Source organism: Palaemon carinicauda, chromosome 9 (assembly GCF_036898095.1).
Source record: "Palaemon carinicauda isolate YSFRI2023 chromosome 9, ASM3689809v2, whole genome shotgun sequence".
NCBI lineage: Eukaryota > Metazoa > Arthropoda > Malacostraca > Decapoda > Palaemonidae > Palaemon > Palaemon carinicauda.
Genome location: NC_090733.1, coordinates 98,175,893 through 98,202,189, shown reverse-complemented (window position 1 = coordinate 98,202,189; position 26,297 = coordinate 98,175,893). Strand labels below are relative to the sequence as shown.

The following is a 26,297-nucleotide window of genomic DNA, read 5'->3' as shown; positions in this document are numbered from 1 at the left end:
TGCAGAATGATTTCCCGATCCTCTGCATCTCCTTACAGAGATCCGAGGGAGCTCCCTCCACGGCAAGACCTGCTCAAACAACCTCATGCCAATATCTTCCACAAAACCGTAGCTTCACTTCAGCTTCACGCCTGGACACTGTCCAGCAGCAACTCTCACAAAGTCGCTTTTTGCAACTTTTTGCAAAAAAATGGCTGCACACCTCAGGAAATCCAGAGGAAGTCTACCAGAAGAAGGGGTCAGTTTTCTGTGGTTGGTGTTGTCGAAGGGGTGTCTTTTCCCTCGATGCCTCTGTTCCATCTATAGCAGAGTTCCTTGTATACCTTCGGAAAGAAATTCTTCTCTCCGTCTCTACCGTCAAAGGCTACTGCTCTGCCTTCTGTCTCACCTTCAGATGAAAGAATTTTCTGACCGAGAAAGATAGCACAGGTCTTCCTCAGACAGGAAGAGCTCCTGGCACAGAGTTTGCTTCGCCTTCTTGGTCAACTATCCTCTGACCTGACTGGTTCCTAACAGTCGCCTCAGGATGAGATCTCTCCAGTGACGTCTGAAATCCAAGTGGAATCAGTCCAGTTATTCCAGGGATCATCTAGTCATCATAGGGTTAGAGGAACTATCTGATCTCAGATCCAAACTACTGTGAAGGGGTTAATCTTCTCGTCTTTCCCACGGAATTTATGGTCTTTTAAGATGCATCAAAAGGGTGGGGGCCCACATGCTGAACCATTACATCTCCGGCCAATGGTCCGAATCAGAAAGGTACCATCACAAATCTCTGAGATAAGGGCAGCCTTTCTGGCCCCCAAACAGTTCCACCAAGTACTGGTGGGGTACTCTGTAGTGTTGATGAGCAACTACACCCTGGTGGTAGCCTGTCTGAACAAACATGGTGGTACTTTTTCCACAGCAGAAGAAAACTGACTAGCATCTCTCTTCATTCCGGGCAAGCGGAATGTGCTAACAGGCAAGATGAGCAGAGCGATGCATGCAGTTGGCACTGAGGTCGTCTTTTGAATCCTCTGATAGCCAACAAACTCCTGACTTTGTGGGGTTCCCCGACTGTGGATCTGTTCACAACAGCCCTGAATTTCAGGTTTTCATTATGCTGATCCCCATTACAAGATCCCCAAGCTCATTGGCAAGATGCTTTCCAACAACTGTTGATAAACCTGGATGCTTACGCATTTTGTCAGTTCTGCCTGATGAGAAAATCCTCGACCAGGTACAAGCAAGCAACGACTTGCAAATGACTTAGCTCTGCTATGGCATCATGTAGAATGATTTCCCGATCCTCTGCAACTCCTCACAGAGATCCGAGGGAGCTCCCTCCACGGCAAGACCTGCTCAAACAACCACACACCAATATCTTCCACAAAACCGTAGCTTCACTTTGGCTTCATGCCTGGACACTGTCCAGCAGCAACTCTCACAAAGTCGCCTTTTGCAACTTTTTGCAAAGAAATGGCTGCACACCTCAGGAAATCCAGAGGAAGTCTACCAGAAGAAGGGGTCAGTTTTCTGTGGTTGGTGTTGTCGAAGGGGTGTCTTTTCCCTCGATGCCTCTGTTCCATCTATAGCAGAGTTCCTTGTATACCTTCGGAAAGAAATTCTTCTCTCCGTCTCTACCGTCAAAGGCTACTGCTCTGCCTTCTGTCTCACCTTCAGATGAAAGAATTTTCTGACCGAGAAAGATAGCACAGGTCTTCCTCAGACAGGAAGAGCTCCTGGCACAGAGTTTGCTTCGCCTTCTTGGTCAACTATCCTCTGACATGACTGGTTCCTAACAGTCGCCTCAGGATGAGATCTCTCCAGTGACGTCTGATATCCAAGTGGAATCAGTCCAGCGATTCCAGGGATCATCTAGTCATCATAGGGATAGAGGAACTATCTGATCTTAGATCCAAACTACTGCGAAGGGGTTAATCTTCTCGTCTTTCCCACGGAATTTATGGTCTTTTAAGATGCATCAAAAGGGTGGGGGCCCACATGCTGCACCATTACATCTCCGGCCAATGGTCCGAATCAGAAAGGTACTGTCAAATATTAATATCATGTTGTGCAAAATTAGTCATTCATTTTAGTCATGCCTTTAGTAATTTGTCGTTAACCGTTTTCTTTCAGTAGTTTCTAAGTTGGCGTTCCAAAATTATTTCGCTCACAGGGTCTTGTATTTATTTCTCTATATTTTAATGATTTGATCTTTAATTAATTGCTGATAGTATACACAAATAATAACACATTATTCTTAGTTTATTTGAGATCAGTGAACGGTATTTTCTCTGATGATTTTAAATGTTATTGTTTATAAAGTTTGAGGTTTTCGGAGAGGAAATAAAAGAGAAGAAGAAGGAGCCGCGTGCAACACTGCCTATGAAAGTTACTGTAACCTTTAGTGATTCATAGTAATGTCCCCATAGAGGTCATTTGGTGCCCAGAACCCGGAATTAGAACTATTGGTACCCGGTAAGAACTATCAGTAACTCTTTAGAAACTGCAACCAGTGATATAATTATAATGGAGCAGTTACATAGGGCAAAGGCAGCGGCTGAGGGCTGGGTGACTAGAGTTAGTAATAGAATAGAGGACATACTAGTCCGAGACCCACCTCCTACCTCAAGCGATTTAGTAGAAGCTCTAGAAGAGATGGATAAAAGACTCTTTAAACTAGAAGAAGTGCAGGATAAATTAGAAATACTACTCGAACCTGAGGAATTAGAAATTTACTTGGAACAAGCAGATCGTGCATGGCTTAGAGCTAGGTAGACTAGGCTGCGATGTGTAAATAGGCTTAAAGATATTTCGGCAGCAGGCATCAGTGATGACGACCGTGGAAGTCCTGCAAGTACAGCATCCATTCATGCAAGGCTGCCAAAACTAGAATTACCAAGATTTGATGGCGAAATAACCCAATGGCAGAGTTTCTGGGACCAGTTTTCGTCCCACATAGACAACACAGAGTTACCAGTCACTAGTAAGTTTACCTACTTGCTATCCCTGTTAGACGGTCCTGCCAAGGATGTGGTGCAAGGCGTGCCACACACCAGTGCCAGCTATAGAACAGTTGTCTACTTACTAAGGAAAGATTTGGCAAGTCTGTGTGCATTATTCATGCACATGTCCAAGCTCTTCTTTCCCTTCAAGTACCTGTCAACCAAGGTAAGAGCTACACAAAACAACTTTGGAGACTTCGGGATAAAGTCATAAAGCGTACAAGAAGCTTAGATGCCCTTGGAGTAACAGGCAAGCAGTGTGAGGTTCTCCTAACCCCTATGATTGTGTCTCGGCTTCCAATGGAGTTGAGGCTACAATGGTCAAGAGAGTGTAGTGGCCATGAAAGTGGTCTTGAATGGTTGTTAGAGTGGCTTAAAAGGGAAATAGAACTGCTAGAAAGAAGTGAGATGTACAGAGAAAATATCCCAGCTTCTGGGCCTCATGGTAGAAATGAGGAAAGAAAGAATATTAAGAGTAAAGATGGCAGAGATAATTTGTATACAACCTCTGCCTTACATGCGGTTTCTCAAAGTGAAGGTTCAAATTGAGTTTTTTGTACGAAGCTAAACCATAAATCTGAAAGGTGTCACAAGTTTTTAGCATTGGATGGGCAGCAGAGGTATGACAAGATAAGAGAATTAGGTGTTTGTTTTAAATGTGTGAATAAGGGCCATATTTCTAAAAATTGTAAAGTAAGGTGTACTAAGCGTCAAGGTGGCCATAATGTAGTAATGTGTGGCATTAAGGTGAATATGGCCCCCCAAACAAATGTAGAAAATGGTGATCACGTGGCACCTTCCTCAGCTAGTATGTTGTCAGGCCATTATAGTAATAAGACTGTATGACAAACGGCTAAGGTAAAGGTAATGAATAATAAGGGAGGTTTTGTCACCACTAAATTGTTGTTCGATAGTGGTTGTTATCGCTCTTATGTTAGTAGGAAGTTTACAGAAATTTGTAAACCTGAATGGGTTACTAGGACTGAAGCCCCTTACAGTAGCTTTGGTGGGCATAGCTCTGGTAAGGATATAGAAAGTAATGTTTACAAGTTAAATGTCTTGGATAATAAAGGTAAAATTATTCCCATTTTTGCTGCAAGTATTCCAAAGATATGTAACCCCTTATTTAGACGAGTAGTTCCAACCCACATCCTAGATGCTTTTAGTCATTTAGATTTAGCAGATGACTTTGATGATAGTTCTCCTTTAGAAATAGATATTCTTATAGGTCTGGATTACTACTAGAGCCTCATGAATCCTAAAGATGCTGTACAGGTTGGGAAAACTGTTGCCATGAGTTCAGTGTTTGGTTTGGTTTTATCGGGAAATGTTGGCAAGGGGTGTAATTTCACCAAGGCCGTAAGTACGTCTTCATTATCAGACTTTGTGTCCTCATCTCCCCAGCTCTTAAGTATATCAGGGGTATCCGATGCTGATATGTCATATTTTTGGGATTTAAAAACTATTGGTATTACTAGTAAGGAATGTAAAGAAGATATCATGGAAAGTGTAGTTCAAGAGTTTGAAGATAAAATAGATTTTGTAAATGGCAGGTATGAAGTTCAGTTACCTTGGAAAAATAACAGCATTAAGGATTCACTGATGAGTAATGTAAATCAAGCAATGAGGAGATTAAATAAGCTTTTGGTTAGATTTGAGAAAGATGAAGATTTAAAGGATGCGTATATGAAGGTTTTGGATGAATATGAGTCCTTGGGGATAATTGAGGAAATTCCTTCCGAGGACTTGGTGTCACAGGGACCCATTTATTACATGCCTCATAGACCTGTCGGTAAATTAAATAGCAGCACTACAAAGATACGTCCAGTTTTTGATGCTTCTGCTATGGGGCCTAATGGAATCTCGCTTAATGATTGCATGTTGACAGGTCCTTCTCTAAACCCAGATTTAGTAGGGATATTGATTAGATTTAGACGTTGGCCGTACATGATCTCTGTTGATGTTGTTAAGGCCTTTTTACAAATTAATGTTCACAGTCAGGACAAAAATGTCCATAGATTTTTTATGTCAGGTAAAAATGGAGTAAGGCATATGAGATTCAATAGAGTTGTTTTTGGTTACACCTCAAGCCCCTTTATAATGTATGCAAAGATAATATTCCAGGATATATGGAAGTTGGGTATTTCTTGAGATGACAAGTTGCCAGATGAATTAGAGAGAAAATTCAAGAAATGGATTTATAGTACTAGATACTTTAGTTCCCTAGCTATAAGGAGATGTTATTTTACTAATGTACCTTGGAAGAGTATTGAACACATTGAAACATGGATTTGGAGATGCCTCTGAGAAGGGATTTGGTGCATGTGTATACTTAAGGGTTTGTCTTGGAAATGATTGTCAATCTTCACTTGTCATGTCTAAAGCCAGAGTAGCACTAATTAAGAAACTTACTCTTCATAAATTGGAATTAATGGGAGCCTTATTGTGTGCTAGATTGGTAAGATTTGTCAAAAGGGCTCTGGATTTTAAGATCAAACCTGGGATTGTATGTTGGACAGATTCCACTATAACTTTAGGATGGATAAGGAGTGATTCAGTGACAAGGGATGTGTTTGTTAACAATTCAGGAATTGACACCTCCCAGTCACTGGCATCACTGTAGTGGATCAAATAATCCCGCTGACTTGATGACTAGAGGGTTATTGGCGGAAAAGCTTGTTGGTAATAACCTTTGGTTTAGTGGTCCTTGTAATCTGTCGGATCCTACATTTAGTATTTAGGACGGTGATAACTCCATTATTGTTAATGAGACTGTAAATTATGAATCTGAAGACCATCTAGTATGCTTAAGTGTCCAGACTGCAACTCCCATGTTTGATGTTGAAAAATACAATAATCTAAGTCAATAAGAATTGTTGGGTATGTTCAAAGGTTTATGAGCAATTGTAAAGCAAAAGGGTCATGGGTTGCTGTGAATACTGGTGGTTTTACTACTGAAGAATTAGATAAGGCTAAAGCAAGGTTGATTTATGTAGTGCAAAGAGAAGCTTTCCCCAGTGAAATCCAAGCTTTGTCTGATCAAAGGTTGATTCCTAAAAATTCTAAATTAAGAAAACTGGATCCATTTATTGATGATAAAGGTATTGTAAAGATAAAGGGTAGACTTCAGTTTTCTGACTTGAGTTATGAGTCAAAACACCCAATCATTCTTCCTAAAGGACATTTCTCCAGGCTTTTAGTACAGTTCCAACATAAGTTTCTAAAACATGCTGGTGTAAACAGCATTGTTTCATCATTAAGATCTAGTTTTCATGTAACTGGTGTAAGAAGAATGGCTAAGACTGTTGTACGGGAGTGTCTAGATTGTTGCCGGCACGATAGCCGTCCTTGTAGTCAACCTGCTGCCCCATTGCCTGATTTGAGAGTTACTCCAGCACCTCCCTTTGCAGTTACAGGGATAGATTTTGCAGGGCCAGTATTTAGTGCTGATTATCCAGGAAAGAAATTATATATGTTGCTTTTTACCTGTGCTATAGTTAGAGCAGTGCATCTGAAACTCACGGAGTCCATGTCATTGGTAAATCTTATGCAGGCTTTACGGAAATTTGCTGCTCGTCGAGGTATTCCGAGCGTAATTTATTCCGATAATGCCAAAACCTTTGTCGCAGCCTCCTCGGAAGTGCAGAAGGTATTTGGACACTTAGCACCTAAATGGAGGTTTAACGTACCAAGATCACCATGGTGGAGAGGTTGGTTTGAGAGACTTGTGGGGTCAGTTAAAGTAGCCTTGAAAAAGACTTTGGGAATTAGATATGTAAGCAAGAATAAATTAGAGACTACTCTTGTAGAAATTGAGGCATGCATAAACTCTCGACCTCTGACCTTTGTGAGTGATGAGCCAGACTTTGAACATTATCTTACCCCTTTTCATTTTATTCTTGGTAGGAATATAACTTCTAAACCCCCTGTTGACATTGAACCATATGTTGTAACTCCAGATGATCTACGTGATAGAGAAGAAATTGTAAATAAAAGGTTGGAACAGTTTTGGAGTGTGTGGAGGAAAGATTACATAGCAAATCTACCTCCTGTAGTTAAGGGGTTTAACCAAAAATGTAGATTGAATGTTGGTAGCACTGTGCTTGTTAAAGAAGATCATATGCCCAGATTACAGTGGCCTATTGGAGTTATTGTAAATGTATACCCTAGAAGGGATGGGCTGATTCGCAGTGTTGATGTTAAAACTAGGAAAGGTATTGTTAACAGATCAATACAAAGACTTCATGATTTGGAGATCAATGCTCACTTGAACCCTGGTTTAAAGAATCTTTCTGTGGAAGTCCCTGAACATGTAAATGATAATTCTGAAATGAATATTGATGTAATAGATGATAAGACAGCTGAACAGAATCCTAATGGAAATACTGTTGTTGATGGTAACATGTATTCTAAGAAGGGTCGCCAAATTAAAACCCGTCGCAAATTAGATTTGTATATGACTTGTTTGAAGAATTTGAGTTGTATTGTGACTTCAGTTGATGGTACAGTATGTTATAACCTACAGGCTTGTTATTGTTCCTATGTTAGGATGGGTTGTCCAAATAAATATCCAGACACCCACTCATGTCCTTAGTGTGAAACTTGTTAAGATAAGTGCCTTCGCCCTTATGGTGGGGAGAATGTCAAATATTAATATAATGTTGTGCAAAATTAGTCATTCATTTTAGTCATGCCTTTAGTAATTTGCTTGTAACCGTTTTCTTTCAGTAGTTTCTAAGTTGGCGTTCCAAAATGATTTTGCTCACAGTCTCTTGTATTTATTTCTATATGTTTTAATGATTTGATCCTTAATTAATTGCTGATAGTATACACAAATTATAAGACATTATTCTTAGTTTATTTGAGATCAGTGAACGTTATTTTCTCTGATGATTTTAAATGTTATTGTTTATAAAGTTTGTGGTTTTCGGAGAGGAAATAAAAGAGAAGAAGAAGGAGCTGCGTTTGATTCAACCTATGAAAGTTACTGTAACCTTTAGTGATTCATAGTAATGTCCCCATAGTGGTCAGGTACCATCAGAAATCTCTGAGATAAGGGCAGCCTTTCTGGCCCCCAAACAGTTCCACCAGGTCCTGGTGGGGTACTCTGTAGTGTTGATGAGCGACTACACCCTGGTGGTAGCCTATCTGAACAAACAGGGTGGTACCTTTTCACAGCAGAAGAAAACTGACTAGCATCTCTCTTCATTCCGGGCAAGCGGAATGTGCTAACAGGCAAGATGAGCAGAGCGATGCATGCAGTTGGCACTGAGGTCGTCTTTTGAATCCTCTGATAGCCAACAAACTTCTGTCTTTGTGGGGTTCCCCGACTGTGGATCTGTTCACAACAGCCCTAAATTTCAGGTTTTCATTATGCTGATCCCCATTACCAGATCCCCAAGCTCTTTGGTAAGATGCTTTCCAACAACTGTGGATAAACCTGGATGCTTACGCATTTTGTCAGTTTTGTCTGATGAGAAAATCCTCGACCAGGTACAAGCAAGCAACGACTTGCAAATGACTTAGCTCTGCTATGGCATCATGCAGAATGATTTCCCGATCCTCTGCAACTCCTCACAGAGATCCGAGGGAGCTCCCTCCACGGCAAGACCTGCTCAAACAACCAAACGCCAATATCTTCCACTAAACCGTAGCTTCACTTCGGCTTCACGCCTGGACACTGTCCAGCAGCATCTCTCACAAAGTCGCCTTTTGCAACTTTTTGCAAAAAAATGGCTGCACACCTCAGGAAATCCAGAGGAAGTCTACCAGAAGAAGGGGTCAGTTTTCTGAGGTTGGTGTTGTCGATGGGGTGTCTTTTCCCTCGATGTCTCTGTTCCATCTATAGCAGAGTTCCTTGTATACCTTCGGAAAGAAATTCTTCTCTCCGTCTCTACCGTCAAAGGCTACTGCTCTGCCTTCAGGCTCGCCTTCAGACTGCAAGGATTCTATATTTTCTCCTCGTGTAAACTTCTTTGCTCATACATAGTTAAGACTTTACTTGTCCCCAGCCAGAGCTTAGACCTCCTTGGAACGTGGACCAAGTCGGTCTCTGAAGGGTCCCCCTTACGAACCATTACGACAGGTTCTGATCGCCACCTCACATGGTAGACTGTTCCTGCTTACGTTTGCTTCGGCCAAGAGAGAGTGAACTACATCGTCTTTCTGCTGAAGTCTCCTACTCCAGGAGATGGGGAGAGGTTATCCTCAGCTATGCCCTTGAGTTTGTTGCCAAGACTCCGGTTGTGTTGGACTGAAGACTCAGACCAGTTGCTATGTCCAGTAAGGAAAGAGTAATTACTAAAAAGAAAAACAACAGCAGCCCGTCACTGTGTGCAAGCGATTTTCGTTATCACGGGTAAGGTCAAGCACAGGGTCACAAGAAATAATTTCCTTGTGGATCAGGAAAGTTTTTTTAAAATTCTTATGCCGGATCCCCTCTGTCCAATCGACAAAGCTCACAACGTCAGGGGCATTGCAACGTCCCTGGCGTTCAAGTAGAAGAACTGTGGCACAGGTACTGCAAGCGGGCGTGTGGAAGCGTCAGACTACCTTCACCGCCCACTACCTGCAAGACGTAACCCACAGGAACAATTTGACTTTCCATTGGTCTAAATGCCTCAAGCTCCTTGATGGACAGGAAGCAGAGGGTTGAGGGCTGAGGTTGCCCAGGTTAGTCATTGGTGAATGAGAAAGTGGCTCATTCCTTTCACCTTCACCCCTCTGGGGAAATAGCACTGCAAGGCCACAGCATAGCTGACCTCACCTCTCTGCAGGTAAGACTCATTTCCCTTGTGCATCCCGAGTATTGTACGTACGCTCTGTTATGTCCCCAATACCTCTTTAGGGAGGATATTGATTAAGTCTTAAAACTATGCTTATACTCCAGTTCCTGCATATAGACAAGCCACTAGCCTCTCACACAAGCTTCTCCATGCTGCTATCGGCGAGTTACTTGTGACAATTGTTTAAAGGGTAGGGTTCCTACTAATTCAATCAGATGAAATAGGAGAACCCTGGGTCATAGCCAAGTGCAGTTGGTAGCACTTCCTCCTTCCTATGAGTAATTCACCCCTATAAATAGCTAAGGGTTTGTATATGTGTGAACAAATTAACTTGGAAAAGTTTGTATTTTTCCTAGCAATCAAACCTGGAGCTATTCATACAAATAGGCCCACCACCCTGTCCCCCTAAAAGTCCTGCCAGAAAGCATACGTGGTTACTCAACTGACGGGCGTGAGTGAGCGGGGTAGCCAGTCTATAACTAGCTAGCAGATGGGGTTAGTTATCCCCCACTAAATTGGTCTTTGCTAGTTTTCAGCGTTGCCAATAAGTAATAAAACCTATAAATGGTTCCAGGTTTGTATGAAAGGAAAAATGCACATCTCCAAGTTTGTTAGTTTAGAGAGTATTAATGTCTAAATTATTTTATGCGGAATCTTACAAAATTAATTTAGAATTAGACCTTGATAACTGTTGATAATGGCTAATAAGGTTTATTAAGTATTTCATAAGCTTAGTATCAACCTCCACACATTAAAACTAAATTTTATATAAATTTTAGTTATTAAATTCCCGTAACGCAGTTATTTTTTCAATTTAAATATTTGTACTCTTGAAAATTATTTTATTCTATTTAATAGAAGAAATTAAAATTTTAAAGGAAAAAGTACTTTACTTTGTAACTTTTTTGCACACTACCGAACACTACAATGTATCTGTATCATCTAACATTTGAAAAACAAAGTTAATATAAATTTTAAATGTCTCGTGCAACTTATATTTCGTATAAATCTAAAGTTTTATTTTTCGTACAATTTCCAAAAGTTTATTTAATAGTTTCCGAACTTTAAAGGAATCAGCTATCAGTTTTCCAAGTAATATTATTCAAGAATGATTCACACTTTTCATAGATAATGACATTCTTAGCGTATCCTAAAGTTTTCTTATTAATATTTCAGTAAAAGTTTGAATCTGTACTTTGTCAAATTAATTTGTTTTATAGGAATATAGTTTAAAGCAAAAATTTGATATTCCAGTATATTTACACAATAAAATTTTACATAATTATTTGATGCATTTCAGACTTGTCAAAAATATAGATAAACATTAAAAATCATTTTCAATAGAGTTATCTACTGTAATTAGTCAGTTTTATCTTTGCACACAAAATTTTAATTTATGAGGTTTTGTAGTCTATTCATGCTTTATAGTGATATATTATAATTTAAAATTAAGTTTTTTAATATTCCTTGATATTTTATAAAATCACCTCATTTAAGGATTCGTTCAAAATTTAAATAAGTATATAAATTTTAGATAAAAGATAAATTGATAAATGTACTATATAGTTTTAGAAAAAAATATAAGTATATAAATTTACAAACTAAATATATACTGTCTACAAAAGAGTAAAAGTTGGCTGCAAAGTCGGCCCAGGAGTAGCGGTACTGTAGTTGCACATGGCTGATAGTTAATTCTGGGATTTAAGGCAAAGTGCCAGACCTACATCTGGACTAAAGGTGGTTGAGGAATAGGTTGAGGCAGGTTCTCTTATTGAGTTGCAGTTCCAGAAAAGTATAGCAAGAGGAAAAAAACTCAAAATTTCTTGTTCTACACTCGTGGGATTCAGCTTCAAGAAAACTAAATTCCATGTCCATATGCGAATAAATCATACTTCTGCCATCCTTTTACTCTTAGGGATGGTTTCAGTGCACATCATTAAGGCTGTTTACCGTTTCCCATTTTATCCAAGATCCCTGCATTTTCAAGTACCTAAGATATTAGATTACATTAGTCATACAGAACAGATTGTTGCATACATGTAGAATATGAATATTTCAAATTGAACCAATTACTCAAGATATATAATTAGGTTACTTCTACAAGCCTTTAACAATACTTAAAGACTGATGTGTATCATTTAAGCATTAAATAAATTTATTAAACTTTACAAGGACAAAATCTTCACCTAGCTCACGTACAAAGTCAGACTGGCATCTATTCTCTTTGCCACGGTTGATGGGATGACCTTCGGTACATAAAGACTGTTTACAGTTTTCCAGGTAGGGCAGCGGTTGCAGTATAACTAGAGGTTTTTCAGGTAAGGCAGCGGTTGCAGTAGAACCAGGAGACAATATCTGAAAACTAAAATATTGATTTCCTTATAACTGCATTAAATATGAATATTTAGAAAATTTTATTTCAGAACTATATTAGCCATTTCATTTCATACCGTTTGAGTTTTTGACTGAGTTTTCCATAGAAAACTATTCTGTAAGGATCCATCCCTCCCTTGACGTCATATCCCTTACCACTACCTCGGCCATACACGGTACAGATGGATTGATTGATTGATTGATTGTTTCCCCATCAAGGGGGGTTTAAGGAACTTTTCTTCATTCAGGAAGCTACAACTTTCTTGAACTCCACAAGACCCCTACTGTACAATCAGGTGTGCTCCTGTAGCTGCTTTATCAACATCCTTTCTTGGATATCTATCAGCAAGACAAAAGTTCTTAAACTGTCCCAAAATGTACTCATCTTAGCTCTTTGCATCCATAAGAGAAAATACCATAGTCTTTGTTAACCAATTACTAGTCCTCAAAGATTGACCTCTATACCAAGCTAGATTGTGATCCATACAAATCTTTTGAAGTTTGTGAACAAGCTTCCTTCACAAGGATGTACCAAATTCTCCTGAACAAAAGAGCAAGTGGATTCTTTTGGACCAAAGCTGTTCTCTACCATATCCCTGGAAAACACGATGTTCGAGTGGAATTTATGTATAAAAATTAATGTAAAAGGTGACGGCTGATGACGTCTAACTAGGTTGCTCAAAAACTGCTGAACAAACCTTACTCGTAACGTCTGTGTAGTGCACCATGAAACTGTCAGTCTGTGAGCTCGGACCACATACTTTATTGCATACAAATGCATATGCAAACACTAGGTACATGTCAAACAGCCTGTACCATTAAACATTAAGGCGATTGATAGGAATGCAGAGTGGAGGTGTCACTACCAAATTTAACATAATATGTGCGAGGACTTGAATCACCTATGTGAGACCACACCTTTAGAAATCTAACTATGACTAGTACTAATTAGAGAATGGCTATTACTTAACTTTAACTGCATAACTTACTACTACTAGTACTGTTTTGGAAGATCAGAATGAAAGATTGTTAAAACTTTAACATTCAAAAAGAATTTAACGACAGTGGCAAAGATTAACATAAAGAGATCAGGAATAATTTAATATTAAAGTTTCCATCCAAGAAATTAAGGGTAGAGTCGACAGCTGGTTACCACAATCTCAAAAGCTAAACTTTTGTGCAAATTTAGAAGAAACCGAGAAAGATTCTCAAATAAATTTACCATGGAGAAACGCACCTAGAATTTTAAGTTTTATATACAGTAGTTTGATTACGGATTCGAAGATCTGGAGACAGACAAGCCACTGTCATAAACAAGCCATGTCTTAGAACTACTTTTGAATTTGTTCAGGATTCAACTTCATGCCCTAAAATCTATCATTCACCAATATTAGCTTATCTCTATTAAGGGATTCAGCAATCAAGGTTGGAATCTATAATGTAACTGAAAACTGCTATCTAAAGGAAATTGTTACCTGTATCTACCTTTGCCCAGTTACACGAGAATCAAACAGATATACCGCAAGTGAGGGAGAAAAACAGGAAAAGGGCCGGCACTCACTTGCCAAGAGTTACATTATAACTTCTCATATATTTTACTTTTGGTCCAGTAATGGACCTGCGGTCATATATCTGCTTTCCGAGTATAGACAGGGTAGAATGAAAAAGTGAAAATACTTGCAAGTGCATTACCACAAATGCACAGTAAAGATTGTCTGAATCTTCCATACATTAGCATCTAAAACTTTAACCAAGAGTTTTCTCAAAGGGTAGAGTAGCACCAACTCTAGAATTCATGGGCGAGTCGCTTTCTCCGATGCTCAAGGGCACCTAGGGCTAAATGCTGTTATTACATTTTTTTTTTTTTGACTAACCCTGCCAGTGGTTATGAAAATTTAGTCTCAGAACTGAGAATGCTCATGAGAAGATTTTATATTACAGGGTTATTTAAGGTAGCACCTTAAAGGCTCTTATAAGAAACATTTCGATAGTGTCACTTCCCTAAGCATTGAAGCTGATGAAAACTTTAAAGGATTATTGAATTTTGAGTTTATGCTAAAGACAATGAATAAAAGATATACAATCCAGTGCTCTGAATGAGAGCAGGAATAGGAGTAGTTTGCCTACATGCTTAGTCGAAGCCTAGGGAAGAAAAAAACCTCTCCAAAAGTAGGAGCCCCTATCAGAGGGTCGCCTTGACAGGTAAGGAGAGAAAAAAAAGAAAGAAAGCAACACTTTCTTGCATCCCAAGATGGAGGTTTAATTTTCCTGGGAGATCAGGTCTGCTCTATACTCCTGATAAGTACAGTACATATTTCCGACAAAGAAAATTCACACTGTACCTGGCTCATCTGAAAGATGAGCCTTTACTACCAAGACCGAGAAGTCTCTTTTGTAGGCAAACTGAAGGAGTTTGCAACTAGTGGAATAGGAGATACTTGAAGAAAATTATTCCTATGATAGCACCACAAAGACTTAGATGACTGCCCAACTGTCATTGTCAGTTATTTCACAGTCATGGGACCTCTGCAGGTAAGGCTGACTGAAGGTTGTGCAACTGGGGAAACTCCTGACCCATCAACTAGCAGTAGAACATTAGGGTACCATTTGCCTCGAGGTTATTTCGGATGTGCTAGAGTAACCTCTAGGTTTTGGGATGAAATTTTTTTTTCTTGTCCTCTGAAGATAGCAATAACATTTGCCTAGACTTTCAGCAGTCCCATGGATGCTATTAAGTATACTGCTTGTGAGTCTGACATTGATGAGCAGTTGACAAGCAGTTTTTTGTCAGCGTTAAATCTATTGTTGGGAACTCCACAAAAGTCGGGAGCTTTGTTGCTGCCTGGGGATTCCAAGACCATTCTGATCCAACTACAACATCTTGCAACTGAATTAAGACCACTGAATTCTCTTCCTGGGAATGAACCAGGCTCAGAGGACTGAATTTTCCCTTCGTTCACCATCAGCTTTTTGACAGTTATAATTTCCAGACTTCGTTGTCAACAATAGCTACTACTGTTTAATTGTATATCAATATAACCAAGTAACATTATTAAAGTGTTGAGTGCTAGGTAAGCAGACTTTAGCTCTTGAAAAAAATATAGGAAGAGAATATGTTCTCATGGGAGCATAGTTCTGATATCAAATGGTACCGAAATGTAAGTCCTGTGCTTTGAGGCCTTGTGGAAAAAAGGAGATCTGGAGGGAGCCAATGAGGGACACTCCTGAAAAACTCACCTGACCATTGAAGTAGGGCAAGTTTGGTACCAGGGTCAGAAGAAATCTGATTTACAACCAGTCTGTCCAACCACCATTGCACTGACCATAGATTGAGAAAACTTAAGAAAGTTTCTATCATGTAAACTGACCTGGAAGCAGTTGCCAACGATTTGTTGCTCTGCCCATCAAGGAAAGGACGAGCTACTTTTTCTGAATATGGTTACCCTTAGGAAAAAGAATTTTTTCTTGATACCATAGCTATGTTCATGCCAAGGAATATTACTTTGACCTGGATTTAGATTTGTCAAATCAAAACGAGAGGAGCCTGACCCCAATGATTAAGTATGCACAGTCTGCTAGTATTTCCATGTTATCTAGATACCAGATCTAACCAAGTCAGTTGGCATGAACACGCTGTCATAAATATCTGGATGTCCAAGAAGCCTGAAGCAAAGAACTTTCAACCCAAAAACTTTGCTCCTTGCCCCCAAGACAAGCTTAGACACTTTCTAGAAGAAAGACTTAGGGGGATCTAAAAGTATGCATCCCAGAGATAGAGGGAGATCAAATTTTCCCTCCTCTGGGCATGTCAGTACTGGGACTCTTCATCCTCAATTTGTTGGATAAGCTAAAGGCCTGAGATGAATCTTTCTAGTCTTCAGCCTCCAAGACTTTTCAACCGAAAAGTCATTAGCCTTTTAGCAGCAGCAGAGTCTGCAATTCCCAATAAACTGCAGAGACCTCTGTATGACAGTACAACATCAGAGGAATTTAAAGGAAAGGGTGACCCAGTGCAAAGGAGGCAGCAAACTAAAATAAAGTCTGATGTCCTACCCCTGAAATTGCCACCTCTTCCATTTCTACCAGGCTTTACTCCATTGGTGGTGGCAAAGTGGGAGAATTTTTAGACCCAGTTGATTGAGGGGCTGCATACTTTAACCCTCAAGATTCTAGTTCAGAGCCATTCATTGAAGAATAATCAAGAGTCCATAGGCTTCAGAGACTTCAATGGTGCAGCTCTTAGGACACTCATATTTAACTTTTCTAGAATTTTGTCTAGGGGTGGATATTACTTCAAGTTGCTTAGTGTAAGGTTGAGAACACCTGAACACCACAGCTTGGCAGATAAGCCAATCTTAAATTTCCTCAACTTTTCAGCTCTCGAGTACCTTCTCCAAGGAATGGTCTTTCAGCATTCTAAATTTAGAGGTTCAGGACCCCTCTGATCCATTTGACAAACTCTCCTACCTTCAAGGGCCCCTGCCAGTATGCCAATACATGGGGGGTATGGGAAGGAAAACAAAAGTTCTGAGCTTTGTATGGCTATGGCGAATATATCTATGAAAGTAAGAGTAATTTTGACACATTTTTGTATACGCAGAGTAATTAGTAAAAGTAATTTTGACCAAATATTTCATATACACAGAGTAATTAGTTAAAGTAAATCCTAACCAAAAACATTGTTTCCTACTAGAGGATGCAATATTTCTTCTGTTGTCGTAAATTTTAATAATTATTAAATTTTAATGTACAACAAATTGTGAGCAAAGGCATCTCACAATGGCATGTGTAAAGATTCCAGGAGTCACAAGACTATGTATTACACGGTAATTACATCCTTAGGCCTTCAGTCCTACCACAAACCTTTGAGTAAAAGATTGAGTTTTTCTCAGTTTCAACAAGAATTTCATCATGTCAAAGAAGTAAAGACAATTTCAACATCTAGCTGACATAAGGAAGAAAATTTGTTCATAAGAGTTCATAAGTGGGTAATATCTGAAATTAGCGAGTTAGTGAAGGAAAGAGATTATGAATGCGAAATTAATGGAATTAGTGAAGGAGAGATATGATGGAGTGACTGTCTCGCCTTAAATAGTAAGATACTGAGCAAAGGGATGTTTATTTATAAATAAAAGTATGATTAATGGCCGATTTGGTTTTTTAATATCCAAAGAAAATTCATAATAAAGATTAATATAGTAAAATAAAAAAAAAATCTAAATGCCCGTATCTCAAAACTATACTTATTGGCCTTCAAATTCTATCTTCTATCATAATTTTAAAGATAGCATTGAAATTTGGTATAGCATTGAAATTTGGTATAGCATTGAAATTTGGTATAGCATTGAAATTTGGTATAAATCTTAGACAAAATCAAATGTTATGCTTTTATCCAATGTTAATTTTTCTTAATTTGTTTCCAGATTTTTATGGTTTATTTTTTTACCATAATGAAAAAATTGTCAAAAAATAACTGAAAAACTTCATTTGATTGGAAGTTATATCAGGTCTATATAGGGTAGTAATCCCAGGTCTCAATATTAATTATCAAGGGAGATAGAATTTAAACTACTTTTCAGGATAAATCCCAAAATCACAAAACCGAACATCCGAGGCAAAAATCCTATGTAGTTTGGAGATGTCCTAAGTTACCTCATTAAGTGGTATGAATGGCAAAGTCTTGTCCTTACAAAAAGGCAATATCTGGCCGGGCCTCTTAAGGGTAGGGCCTTTTAGTGATTTGGAATTTAGTTTCAGAGTTTCAGGACCCTTAAGATCCCCTTGGCATTCAAACTTGAGGCCATTCTTCAAAATATGCTTAGCACAGGTTAGCTGCTAGGTGAAGCAAAACCAAACTACTTTGTACCTTATAGAGCACGGGCCTTTGACTGCCTCATCATTCATGTCCAATTCTTCATTTCAGGCTTAATGTCTTACTATACCTAGATGATGGTGTACCCAGGATGCTGCTTGAAAAGCCTACTTGGCTGTGGCCTCTCTTAACGTCCTAAGGGTGTGAATATAACATTACGAGTTCAAAGTTTTTCAGCAGACACATGGGGCCAGAGTAGAGACCTCCAGGTCCAGAGACAGGAGTAGATTAGAATCCTGCAGTACACAACTACTGCCAAGAAAAAACCTGTGGCATGACAAATAATTGTCAGCCTGTAAACTGTACTTTCCTGTTATTGCACCACCACTAATTCCCTGATATTAACCATTTCTTTTTTAACTTTTATTTTACAAGTTTCTATTTTTCATATAAAACAAGCCAATATATATGGATAATTTAAAGATTCAATCGAAAACTTGACAAGGAAGAGAAATACAGAAAATGGTTACAAGGTCGGAATCGTGCATTTGGAGCAAAAATGCGCAAATGGGCACTCGATGAAGCTAGTTTTTGGAGGAGAAGAGATGAATCGGTGGCGTTGTTCCAAAATGGACTTTAGAAAGGAGAAAGTAGTACGAACGAATAATAGGCTTGATACTTTAAGGCTGCCTCAGTGTATAATTCCCTTCATTTATTAAAGGGCGAAAGAGGCGACTTCAATAAAATATTGCGAGAGAGAACTTTAAATGAATAAAAACGGTCGATTGGAAAAATTACATGCGAGAGGTATGTCTTTAGAAGCTTCTTAGAAATCTTGTTGTAATTGCAGGACCAGCTATGCATGTGGAGATAGATGAAGCATTGTTTGCCAGGCGGGAGAGTTATGTTGGTCGAATTCTTCAACAACAGTGGAATTTGCATTGAAACGAAGGAAGTATTCATGCTAGCTGTTACAGACTGCTCAGAAAGTATTTATTCTACTCATCCACAAAAATATAAGTCCCGGGATAATATTGTCTGACGAATTGCGTGCATATCCTACAATTCAGGATCAAAGTCTTCAAGGAGTGTCGAAATACCAACATCAGACAGTAAATCACTGCAACAATTTTGTGGATCCTGACAATAGAGCCCATACCCAACAGAACTAACTTAGAGATGCTACCTGGATATTTACCAGTTTCTTTGGCATCAGTCTTTTTTAATTACATTTGATGGTAATATATTTAAAGGAATTCTTTCAGAAATGGTTGAATTTTATCCACCTAGAGATTATATAATTATTTTAGTTTGTTTTTGTTTTCAGTTGTATTTATGTAGAAATGTGTTTGTTTTCAATACATTTATGTTTAATAAATTTGTTTTATTACTTTTTTCGAGTGGTGGTGCGGTAATAGGAAAATCGTATTGCGGTGGGACAATAACAGGAAAGTACCAGAAAGCTGAAACCTGCATTTCAGCTTTCTCAAATGTCTCTTTGCATTGCTCAGAACGAGAGAGTTGCTAACCGTTTACTCGAATACTGTGTGGGATGGAAAAGCCTATTGCAGACTTCTGGAATCTTTGCCAAGACCACTGACCTGATCAAGGCCAGGACCTGCAAAAAGATGGACTGCCTACTCTAATTAAATCCAATTTGGACAAATAGCTTGACAACCATCCAACAGAATAGAGTGGGGGCTCAAATTCTCGGGCTAGTCCAATCCTCAGAGGAATCAAACAGTCCTGACAGTATCCTACTGGCAATGAAGTGTCAAGTATCAAAAGAGTAATTGTTGTCAATCCTCCCCCATTTAGGAACGAGGATTATACAAATGGGGAAGCTTTGCCCTTAAATGCATAACAACTGAGATAGTCTAGAGGAACTGTTAGTCACTCAGTCCTTCCTCTACCTTCGCTTCAAACCAATCCGAAGAATCTGTCACTTATGAGGAACCCTTGCAAGAGACTATTCACCCAAAAAGTTTCTTTCTACATAAAAGAAACAATTGGTGACTGTCTATAGTTGTTAACTAAATGCATCCCTGATCTGGATTGTCTAAACTAGGACTAAGATTCATTACAAGCACTTCACTCACGACTTTCTATAAGGGCCATGTTGCATATTTTAGAGTGCAACAATATAGTTAAGACCTGAAATACCCAAGAGCGATTGCCTGAATACAAAAAGTCTTGTAATGCTACAGGTTTCTGGACAATTTTACCAACCTAAAGGTATGAAGGTTGTTCATAATGGAATAGGTAACTTTCATTCAATTAAAGTAATTAAAGTGGGCTGAGGGAAAGAGTATTAGACATCTGTCAGTCGGGAAAGGGAATAAAAGACCATATTGATACAGCACCGTTTAGTCTGGTGTCAAGGAGAGAGCTTCAAATGAGGGCAACCGTCATTGATAGCTCCATAATTGTCGAAAGCATGCGGGTAATGGAGATTCATGTTCGGGAGGCGTAAGGAAATCTCTTTAGGGAAGCATGCTAAAAGTAGCACAAGCAGATTACTATTTACTATTATTTCCAGCTGAGCTACAACCATAGATGGGGCAACTTCTAGGGTTTTAGAAGCTAAGCTACAGTTAAGGGCTCAAATAGTGAAAAAATCCCACTGCCACTTAAATGTGTTACCTCTCTATACCCCTAACAAGGGGAAATCTAAGACACGCATGCTCCCTGCACGAAGGGCATAGTACGAGGATTAACCTCCCTGCCCTTTATAAAAGGAACTTTTTTTTTCCAGACCGTCATGTAGGTCCACCTTTGTCAAGGAGAAGCATGCGCACAAAATACTAGAAAAAATAGGTAATTCTATACAATAGCTCTGCCAATAAATTAAATTAAAGTACTTTAACTAAAAAGAGGAAGTCCAAGGTTTCATTTGATATATAAAAGCAGCTCAAGGTCTAGAAGTAGTTTAAAAATCAAAATTAAATTTGACTCACCTGAAAAAACAAGTCCCTCGACTTCATAACTCAAATTCCTCTTCAGTCTGAGCTCTTGTTCGTTTGTAAGTTATAAATAGACTATGTCATTATTACATAAACTGTATTCTATGTATCAAGAAGTCACCCGAACGTCATAGTTTTTAACCAATGATTATCCCCATTTTACTTGGGGATCAACAGAGGAGGATAAGGAGCACTTACACTCAGAGCACAAACACCCTGCTATTAACTTTACTGACGTATTTCCCTAATCCTCACTCTTAAATGCAAAAGAGGTTATTCTATCCAGACGCCGGGGAACTCCACACATGAAATAAAGTAATTTAATGGCATACTCTAGTTTTGTCAGGTCTATAGTCATCTACACTCTCAGGCTCTGTTTCGACTCCGTCCAAGGGACCCCAGTGAGATGCTGGACAGGAATCTTACGTTAAGTAATTAAGAGACGATAAAAAAAAATGGCAGCAGTGAGTTAAAGCAAAGTATGTAGTTTAAAGATATGGATCTTTTCCTTCGAAGAAGATGGATTAATACAAAGTTCCTCGATAAAACCACTTAAAGACTTACCTAGGCTTACTACTTTCAAATATCGGTTATTCTGTCCTGTGATCAAATATTCATGATAGGCACATTGAAATAAATGAGGGCGTAAAAATACAACGAAGTTTAATTAACCTAATCTTGATTTATTATACAAATTTACATTAAAGTAAATAGACATCTGAACACAAAGCGTAACAAAAAGAAATGCAAATTAATGAAAAATGTGGTTGAATACTCATGGTCTTCTGCAATAATTAATAATGGAAATTGGGTCAGACACGTGGCCTGTGACCCCGAGACTAGTCTCAAAAGCAAGAATGAAATACAAAACGGTACACACAATCCCACCACACAATCTGAAATATGTAATAGCCAGTTAACCTAATCAAGATAAAATTAGTCTAAACTAAATAATGGGGGAAAACTAAGTGGCCACAAATTGGTACCTGCACTCTTTGGAATACCGTCCTTGTCCTCAAATGGCTGCTGGCCGTGTCTTGCAGTTTGCACTTCGCGCCTATAACTGGCCCACCCATTTAATCCTCACTTGCAGTAGAAGAGTCTCCCAGGCTTGTACCCTCTCTATCTCCAGCCGCAGGTCCTCATGTGAGTACCGAGTCGAAGTTTTGGAAAGAGGGGGGGGGGGGGTTGAGCCAGAGGTGCAGATTCACTCACTGGCAAGCCGGCCAGGTAGGTCAGAAAGCCACAACTGCTTCTCCGGCTTCTGGACAGTACAATTTCCTTTTTGCACTTACGAGCGAGGGTTAGGGAACTAAATCAGTAAAGTTATTAGCAGGGTGTTTGTGCCCTGAGTCTAAGTGCTCCTTATCTTCCCCTGTTGATCTTTGAGTAACTGACGTAGGTAGACTTTCCTGGACTAGCTAAGTTCCCACTCAAACATTTCATTAACTAAAAAATATTCTCCACATTCTCATTTACTATCTACTTTCACAATTTCTGTGCATTTTCTCCCAAGTTCTCGTCCCAATTGTTATATAAATAAAGATTTTGTTTTGAATTATGGTAACATCGAAAGAATAATAAAGTACTGCCTGTCGTATCGAAAAAAGTGAAAAAAAAGGTGTTTTTACGTATCCATTTTTAAGGGAACCGTTTGAAAAGTCATAGATATAGAATCGAATTTGTTACTTTTATATAATTATATTAAGTGTTAAATTTAGTTACACATTTGTTGGGTAATTCTATATAAAGCTCTGCCACTTATAATGGAGAATGTTTTTCTGATGAATTACTTTGTGCTTTATGTAAAGCACACTTTTTTTAATTTAAAGAGGAACAGTATTTTTACCCCCTTTGTTAACCTTTTCAATCTCGGGGGACCCCCAGTGGGGAGACTGAGTTTATTGGATGGGGAATGAATTAAAGAATCCTTTTTAACATATGAATAATGCCACATTTAGAATTAGCAATAAAGACTACCAGCTAACCTAAACCAGCTACCTAACCTTGTAGCCATATCCTTTACCTAACGGTGGCCTTTGACCCTCCTTTACACAGTCATAAAATATAAGAGCCTAAAACAAAGTGTACTTAGGTTGGAGGGTAAAGGTGAGCTACACCTTTCAGACTCAATACTCAATGCACAAACCTCACGAATGAAGGAACACCAATCATTTATAGTTGTGAGATTCTTGATTAATTTTCAACAAATTTATAGCTAAATTTAACATATAATTGTAGACAAGTAACAAATTAAGATTCTATATCCAAGACTTTTCAAACAAAGTTCCCTTAAAAATGGATATGCATTTTTTTTTTTTCACTTTTTCAATACAACAGGCTTTGTCACAATGAAATACTTTTCTTTTCAATATCAAGTCTGCATTTAGAACCACAGGAGAGTCAAATAGTATCACTTTCACTTTCAATAAGCGTGATCTTGGCATTACTTTATTATTCTTTCGATGTTACTACAGTGCAAAGCAAAATTTATAATTTATATAACAATTGAGACAAGAACTTGGGAGAAAATAGACAAATTTATGTTGAAGTAGATGGTAAATGAGAAATCACACCAGATGTTAAAGGTTCACATCCATCACCGGCTCTCAAAAAACTGAAAAATTAGCGGAAGTTTGAAAATTTCTAAAACAACGTTTCCTAGTAAAATTCACCTCATTGGGTATTCAAGTCACGTGATTCTAGTGAAAATGCTAGCCCCAAATAAGATTTGGATAATCATCATTGGTTAAAAACTATGACGTTTGAGTGACTTCTTGCTACGTAGAATACAGTCGATAATTTAATAATGACAATCTGTTTTTAACATAGACATGAACAAATGAGAGCTCAGGCTGAAGGGAATTTGAGAGAGCTATGAAGTCGAGGGACTCAAGTGTGTCAAACTGATTTTTAAACCAGTTCCACACCTGCGCCGCTTAAATTTATATATCAAACGAAACCTTGGACTTTCTCTTTTTAGATGAAGTACTTAAATTTGAAAAGTTGCTGGCGGAGCTATTTTATAGAATTAACATTTGTTGAAAAAGAAATTATGAATTTCTCGCAACTATAAATTATAGGTGTTTATTCATTCGAGAGATTACTGTGCATTGGGTATCTAGTCTTAAAGGTGCAGCTCACCTTTATCCTCCAACCTAAGTACACAGTGTTTTAGGCTGTCTTGTATTTAATATGGCTGTGTAAGGGGAGGTCGCAGGGCAAAGACACCCCCCCCCCTGCTTGTTAGGTAGTTTTAGGTTATTTGGTGGCTTTTTAATTGCTACTTCTACATGTGCCATTATTCGTATGTTAAAACATACTTTAATTCATTCCCCACCCAAAAAACCCATTTTCCCGCTGGGGGTCCCCTAACATAGGAAAAGTTAGCAAAGGGTAAAAAGAGTGTTCCTCTTCAAAAGGAAAAAAAGTCAGCTTTAGATAAAGCACTAAGTAATTAAAAATAAAAAAAATATTAGTGACGAAGCTATTGTTTAGAATTACCAAAAAATATAAAGCAAAGTTCAACGAGAAGCTGAAAGCAACCTCACAGTTAAGTCTGCTTCCGTATTGCAGGAAGAGGGGGGGGGGGGAGTGGAGATTCCCTGCTACCGGTGTAATGGTCTGGTTTTCCCCTGTCCGAAATTGTTCCGGGGGAAATATGGACCAGGATATACATCCCACCGGGGGAACTTTGTCCTAGGATAATATTCCCCCCTCTGGGCCAAGATTTCCCCTTTGCTTGGTGGAGGTAACCATTATTTCGGACGGAGAAAAACAGACCATTACACCGGGTCATATAAGTAAGTCATTAATTTCTTTAATTTTAATGTTTTTAGAGTACGCAGTTCAACATTACCTTTTGCCAGTACAAGTTTGTGACCTGGGAAGGGGGTCTGGGGGCTTGGCCCCGCCTAGGGGTTGTGACCTGGGAAAGGGGTCCGGGGGCTTTCCGCAGGCTAGGGGGTTGTGACCTGGGAAAGGGGTCCGGGGGCTTGCCCCCCGGCTAGTGGTTATGACCCGGGCAAGGGGACCGGGGGTTTGCCCCCGGCTAGGGGTTGTGACCTGGGAAAGGGGTCCGGGGGCTTGCCCCCGGCTAGGGGTTGTGACCTGGGAACTTATAGGTTAGGTGGGTTTGTTAGGTTTTGTACCCTTTTGTACCTTTTTATGTTTTGTGTAATGGGTATATGGAAAAATGTTTTAAAATACACATGTTAATATTATCGTAACATTGCTAACGTTAGCAATGGCATCGTAACGTTGGTAACGTTGCGTAACATATATATTATATATATGCATACATATATATATATATATATATATATATATATATATATATATATATATATATATATATATATATATATATATATATATATATATATATATATATATATATATATATATATATATATATATATATATATATATATATATATATATATATATATATATCGTCAAACTTACCGTTGATTATTTAATTCATCAAAATATTTTCTCTGTCAGGGAGGGTGGGAGAGAAATGGAACCGGGGGGAGGGGGGTATCTTAAGGCTTTAATTCCCCCTGGGGGAATAACAGACCGGGCTGCTTTTCCCGGGGGGAAATCGATTCTAGACTAATTTTCCCGGGGGGAATTTCAATCAGGGGGGAAAAATTTCCTGCTACACCGGGAGATAATCTGCGGGTACTACGGACACGTCGATAAAAATTTACTTTTAAAGTTCCAGCTGTGCATTCATTACAAACTAAAATTCGTATTCATGCGAGTAAAATTCATGGTCAATAGCAATAAAAAAATATGAAGATTAAAAATTTTTCAAAAAGATTAATCACAAATAGTTAATATATTACCCTATTTATAGTTTATATTACCCTCTTTATAGAGAAACTAACAAGAAATTACAGAATACAGATTATTTTGGAGTTAATCTTTGTATGACAAAAGGGCATAAATAATTATCGATCTACTGGAATGTGAAAAATTTATTTTCAAATTATACTCTACTTTGACGAGTAATGAGAAATTTATTTTCAAATTATTTTCAAATTATAATGATTGTAAGTTTCTACGCATTCACTTCTTGCCTTACATTTTGGAAGCTTTCACTCTTATGTAGGACTTATCTGGTTATTTTGACTGACCAAGAGCTTCCAAACATACAATAAATTCCTGGACGTAGTTTTACAGGTGTATAGAATCTAATTCAAACGAGTGTTAGTTCATGCAAGTCCTTTGCAGAACTATGTTCAATATACAGCTCATGCTTCTATGAAAAGTTATCCCTCAAATGATGACCCATGAGCATGGGATTTGTGTGCACAGCTCATGCACAGCTTACTAGAACAGGGGAGCACCGATTATTCTATTAAAG

At 38.5% G+C, this 26,297-nt stretch overlaps 1 protein-coding gene across 1 annotated transcript; it reads left to right on the top strand.

Annotated features, from left to right (window-relative positions):
• Positions 1-4,241: 4,241 nt before the first annotated feature.
• Positions 4,242-5,141, top strand: LOC137646555 (uncharacterized). Its single transcript, XM_068379664.1, has one exon. The coding sequence runs from the start codon at positions 4,242-4,244 to the stop codon at positions 5,139-5,141; it is 900 nt and encodes a 299-aa protein (XP_068235765.1).
• The last annotated feature ends 21,156 nt before the right edge of the window (positions 5,142-26,297 follow it).

Bases quoted from the DNA above. Each gene is read 5' to 3' on its own strand.
- LOC137646555 (XM_068379664.1), top strand. From the start codon at position 4,242: ATGAATCCTAAAGATGCTGTACAGGTTGGGAAAACTGTTGCCATGAGT.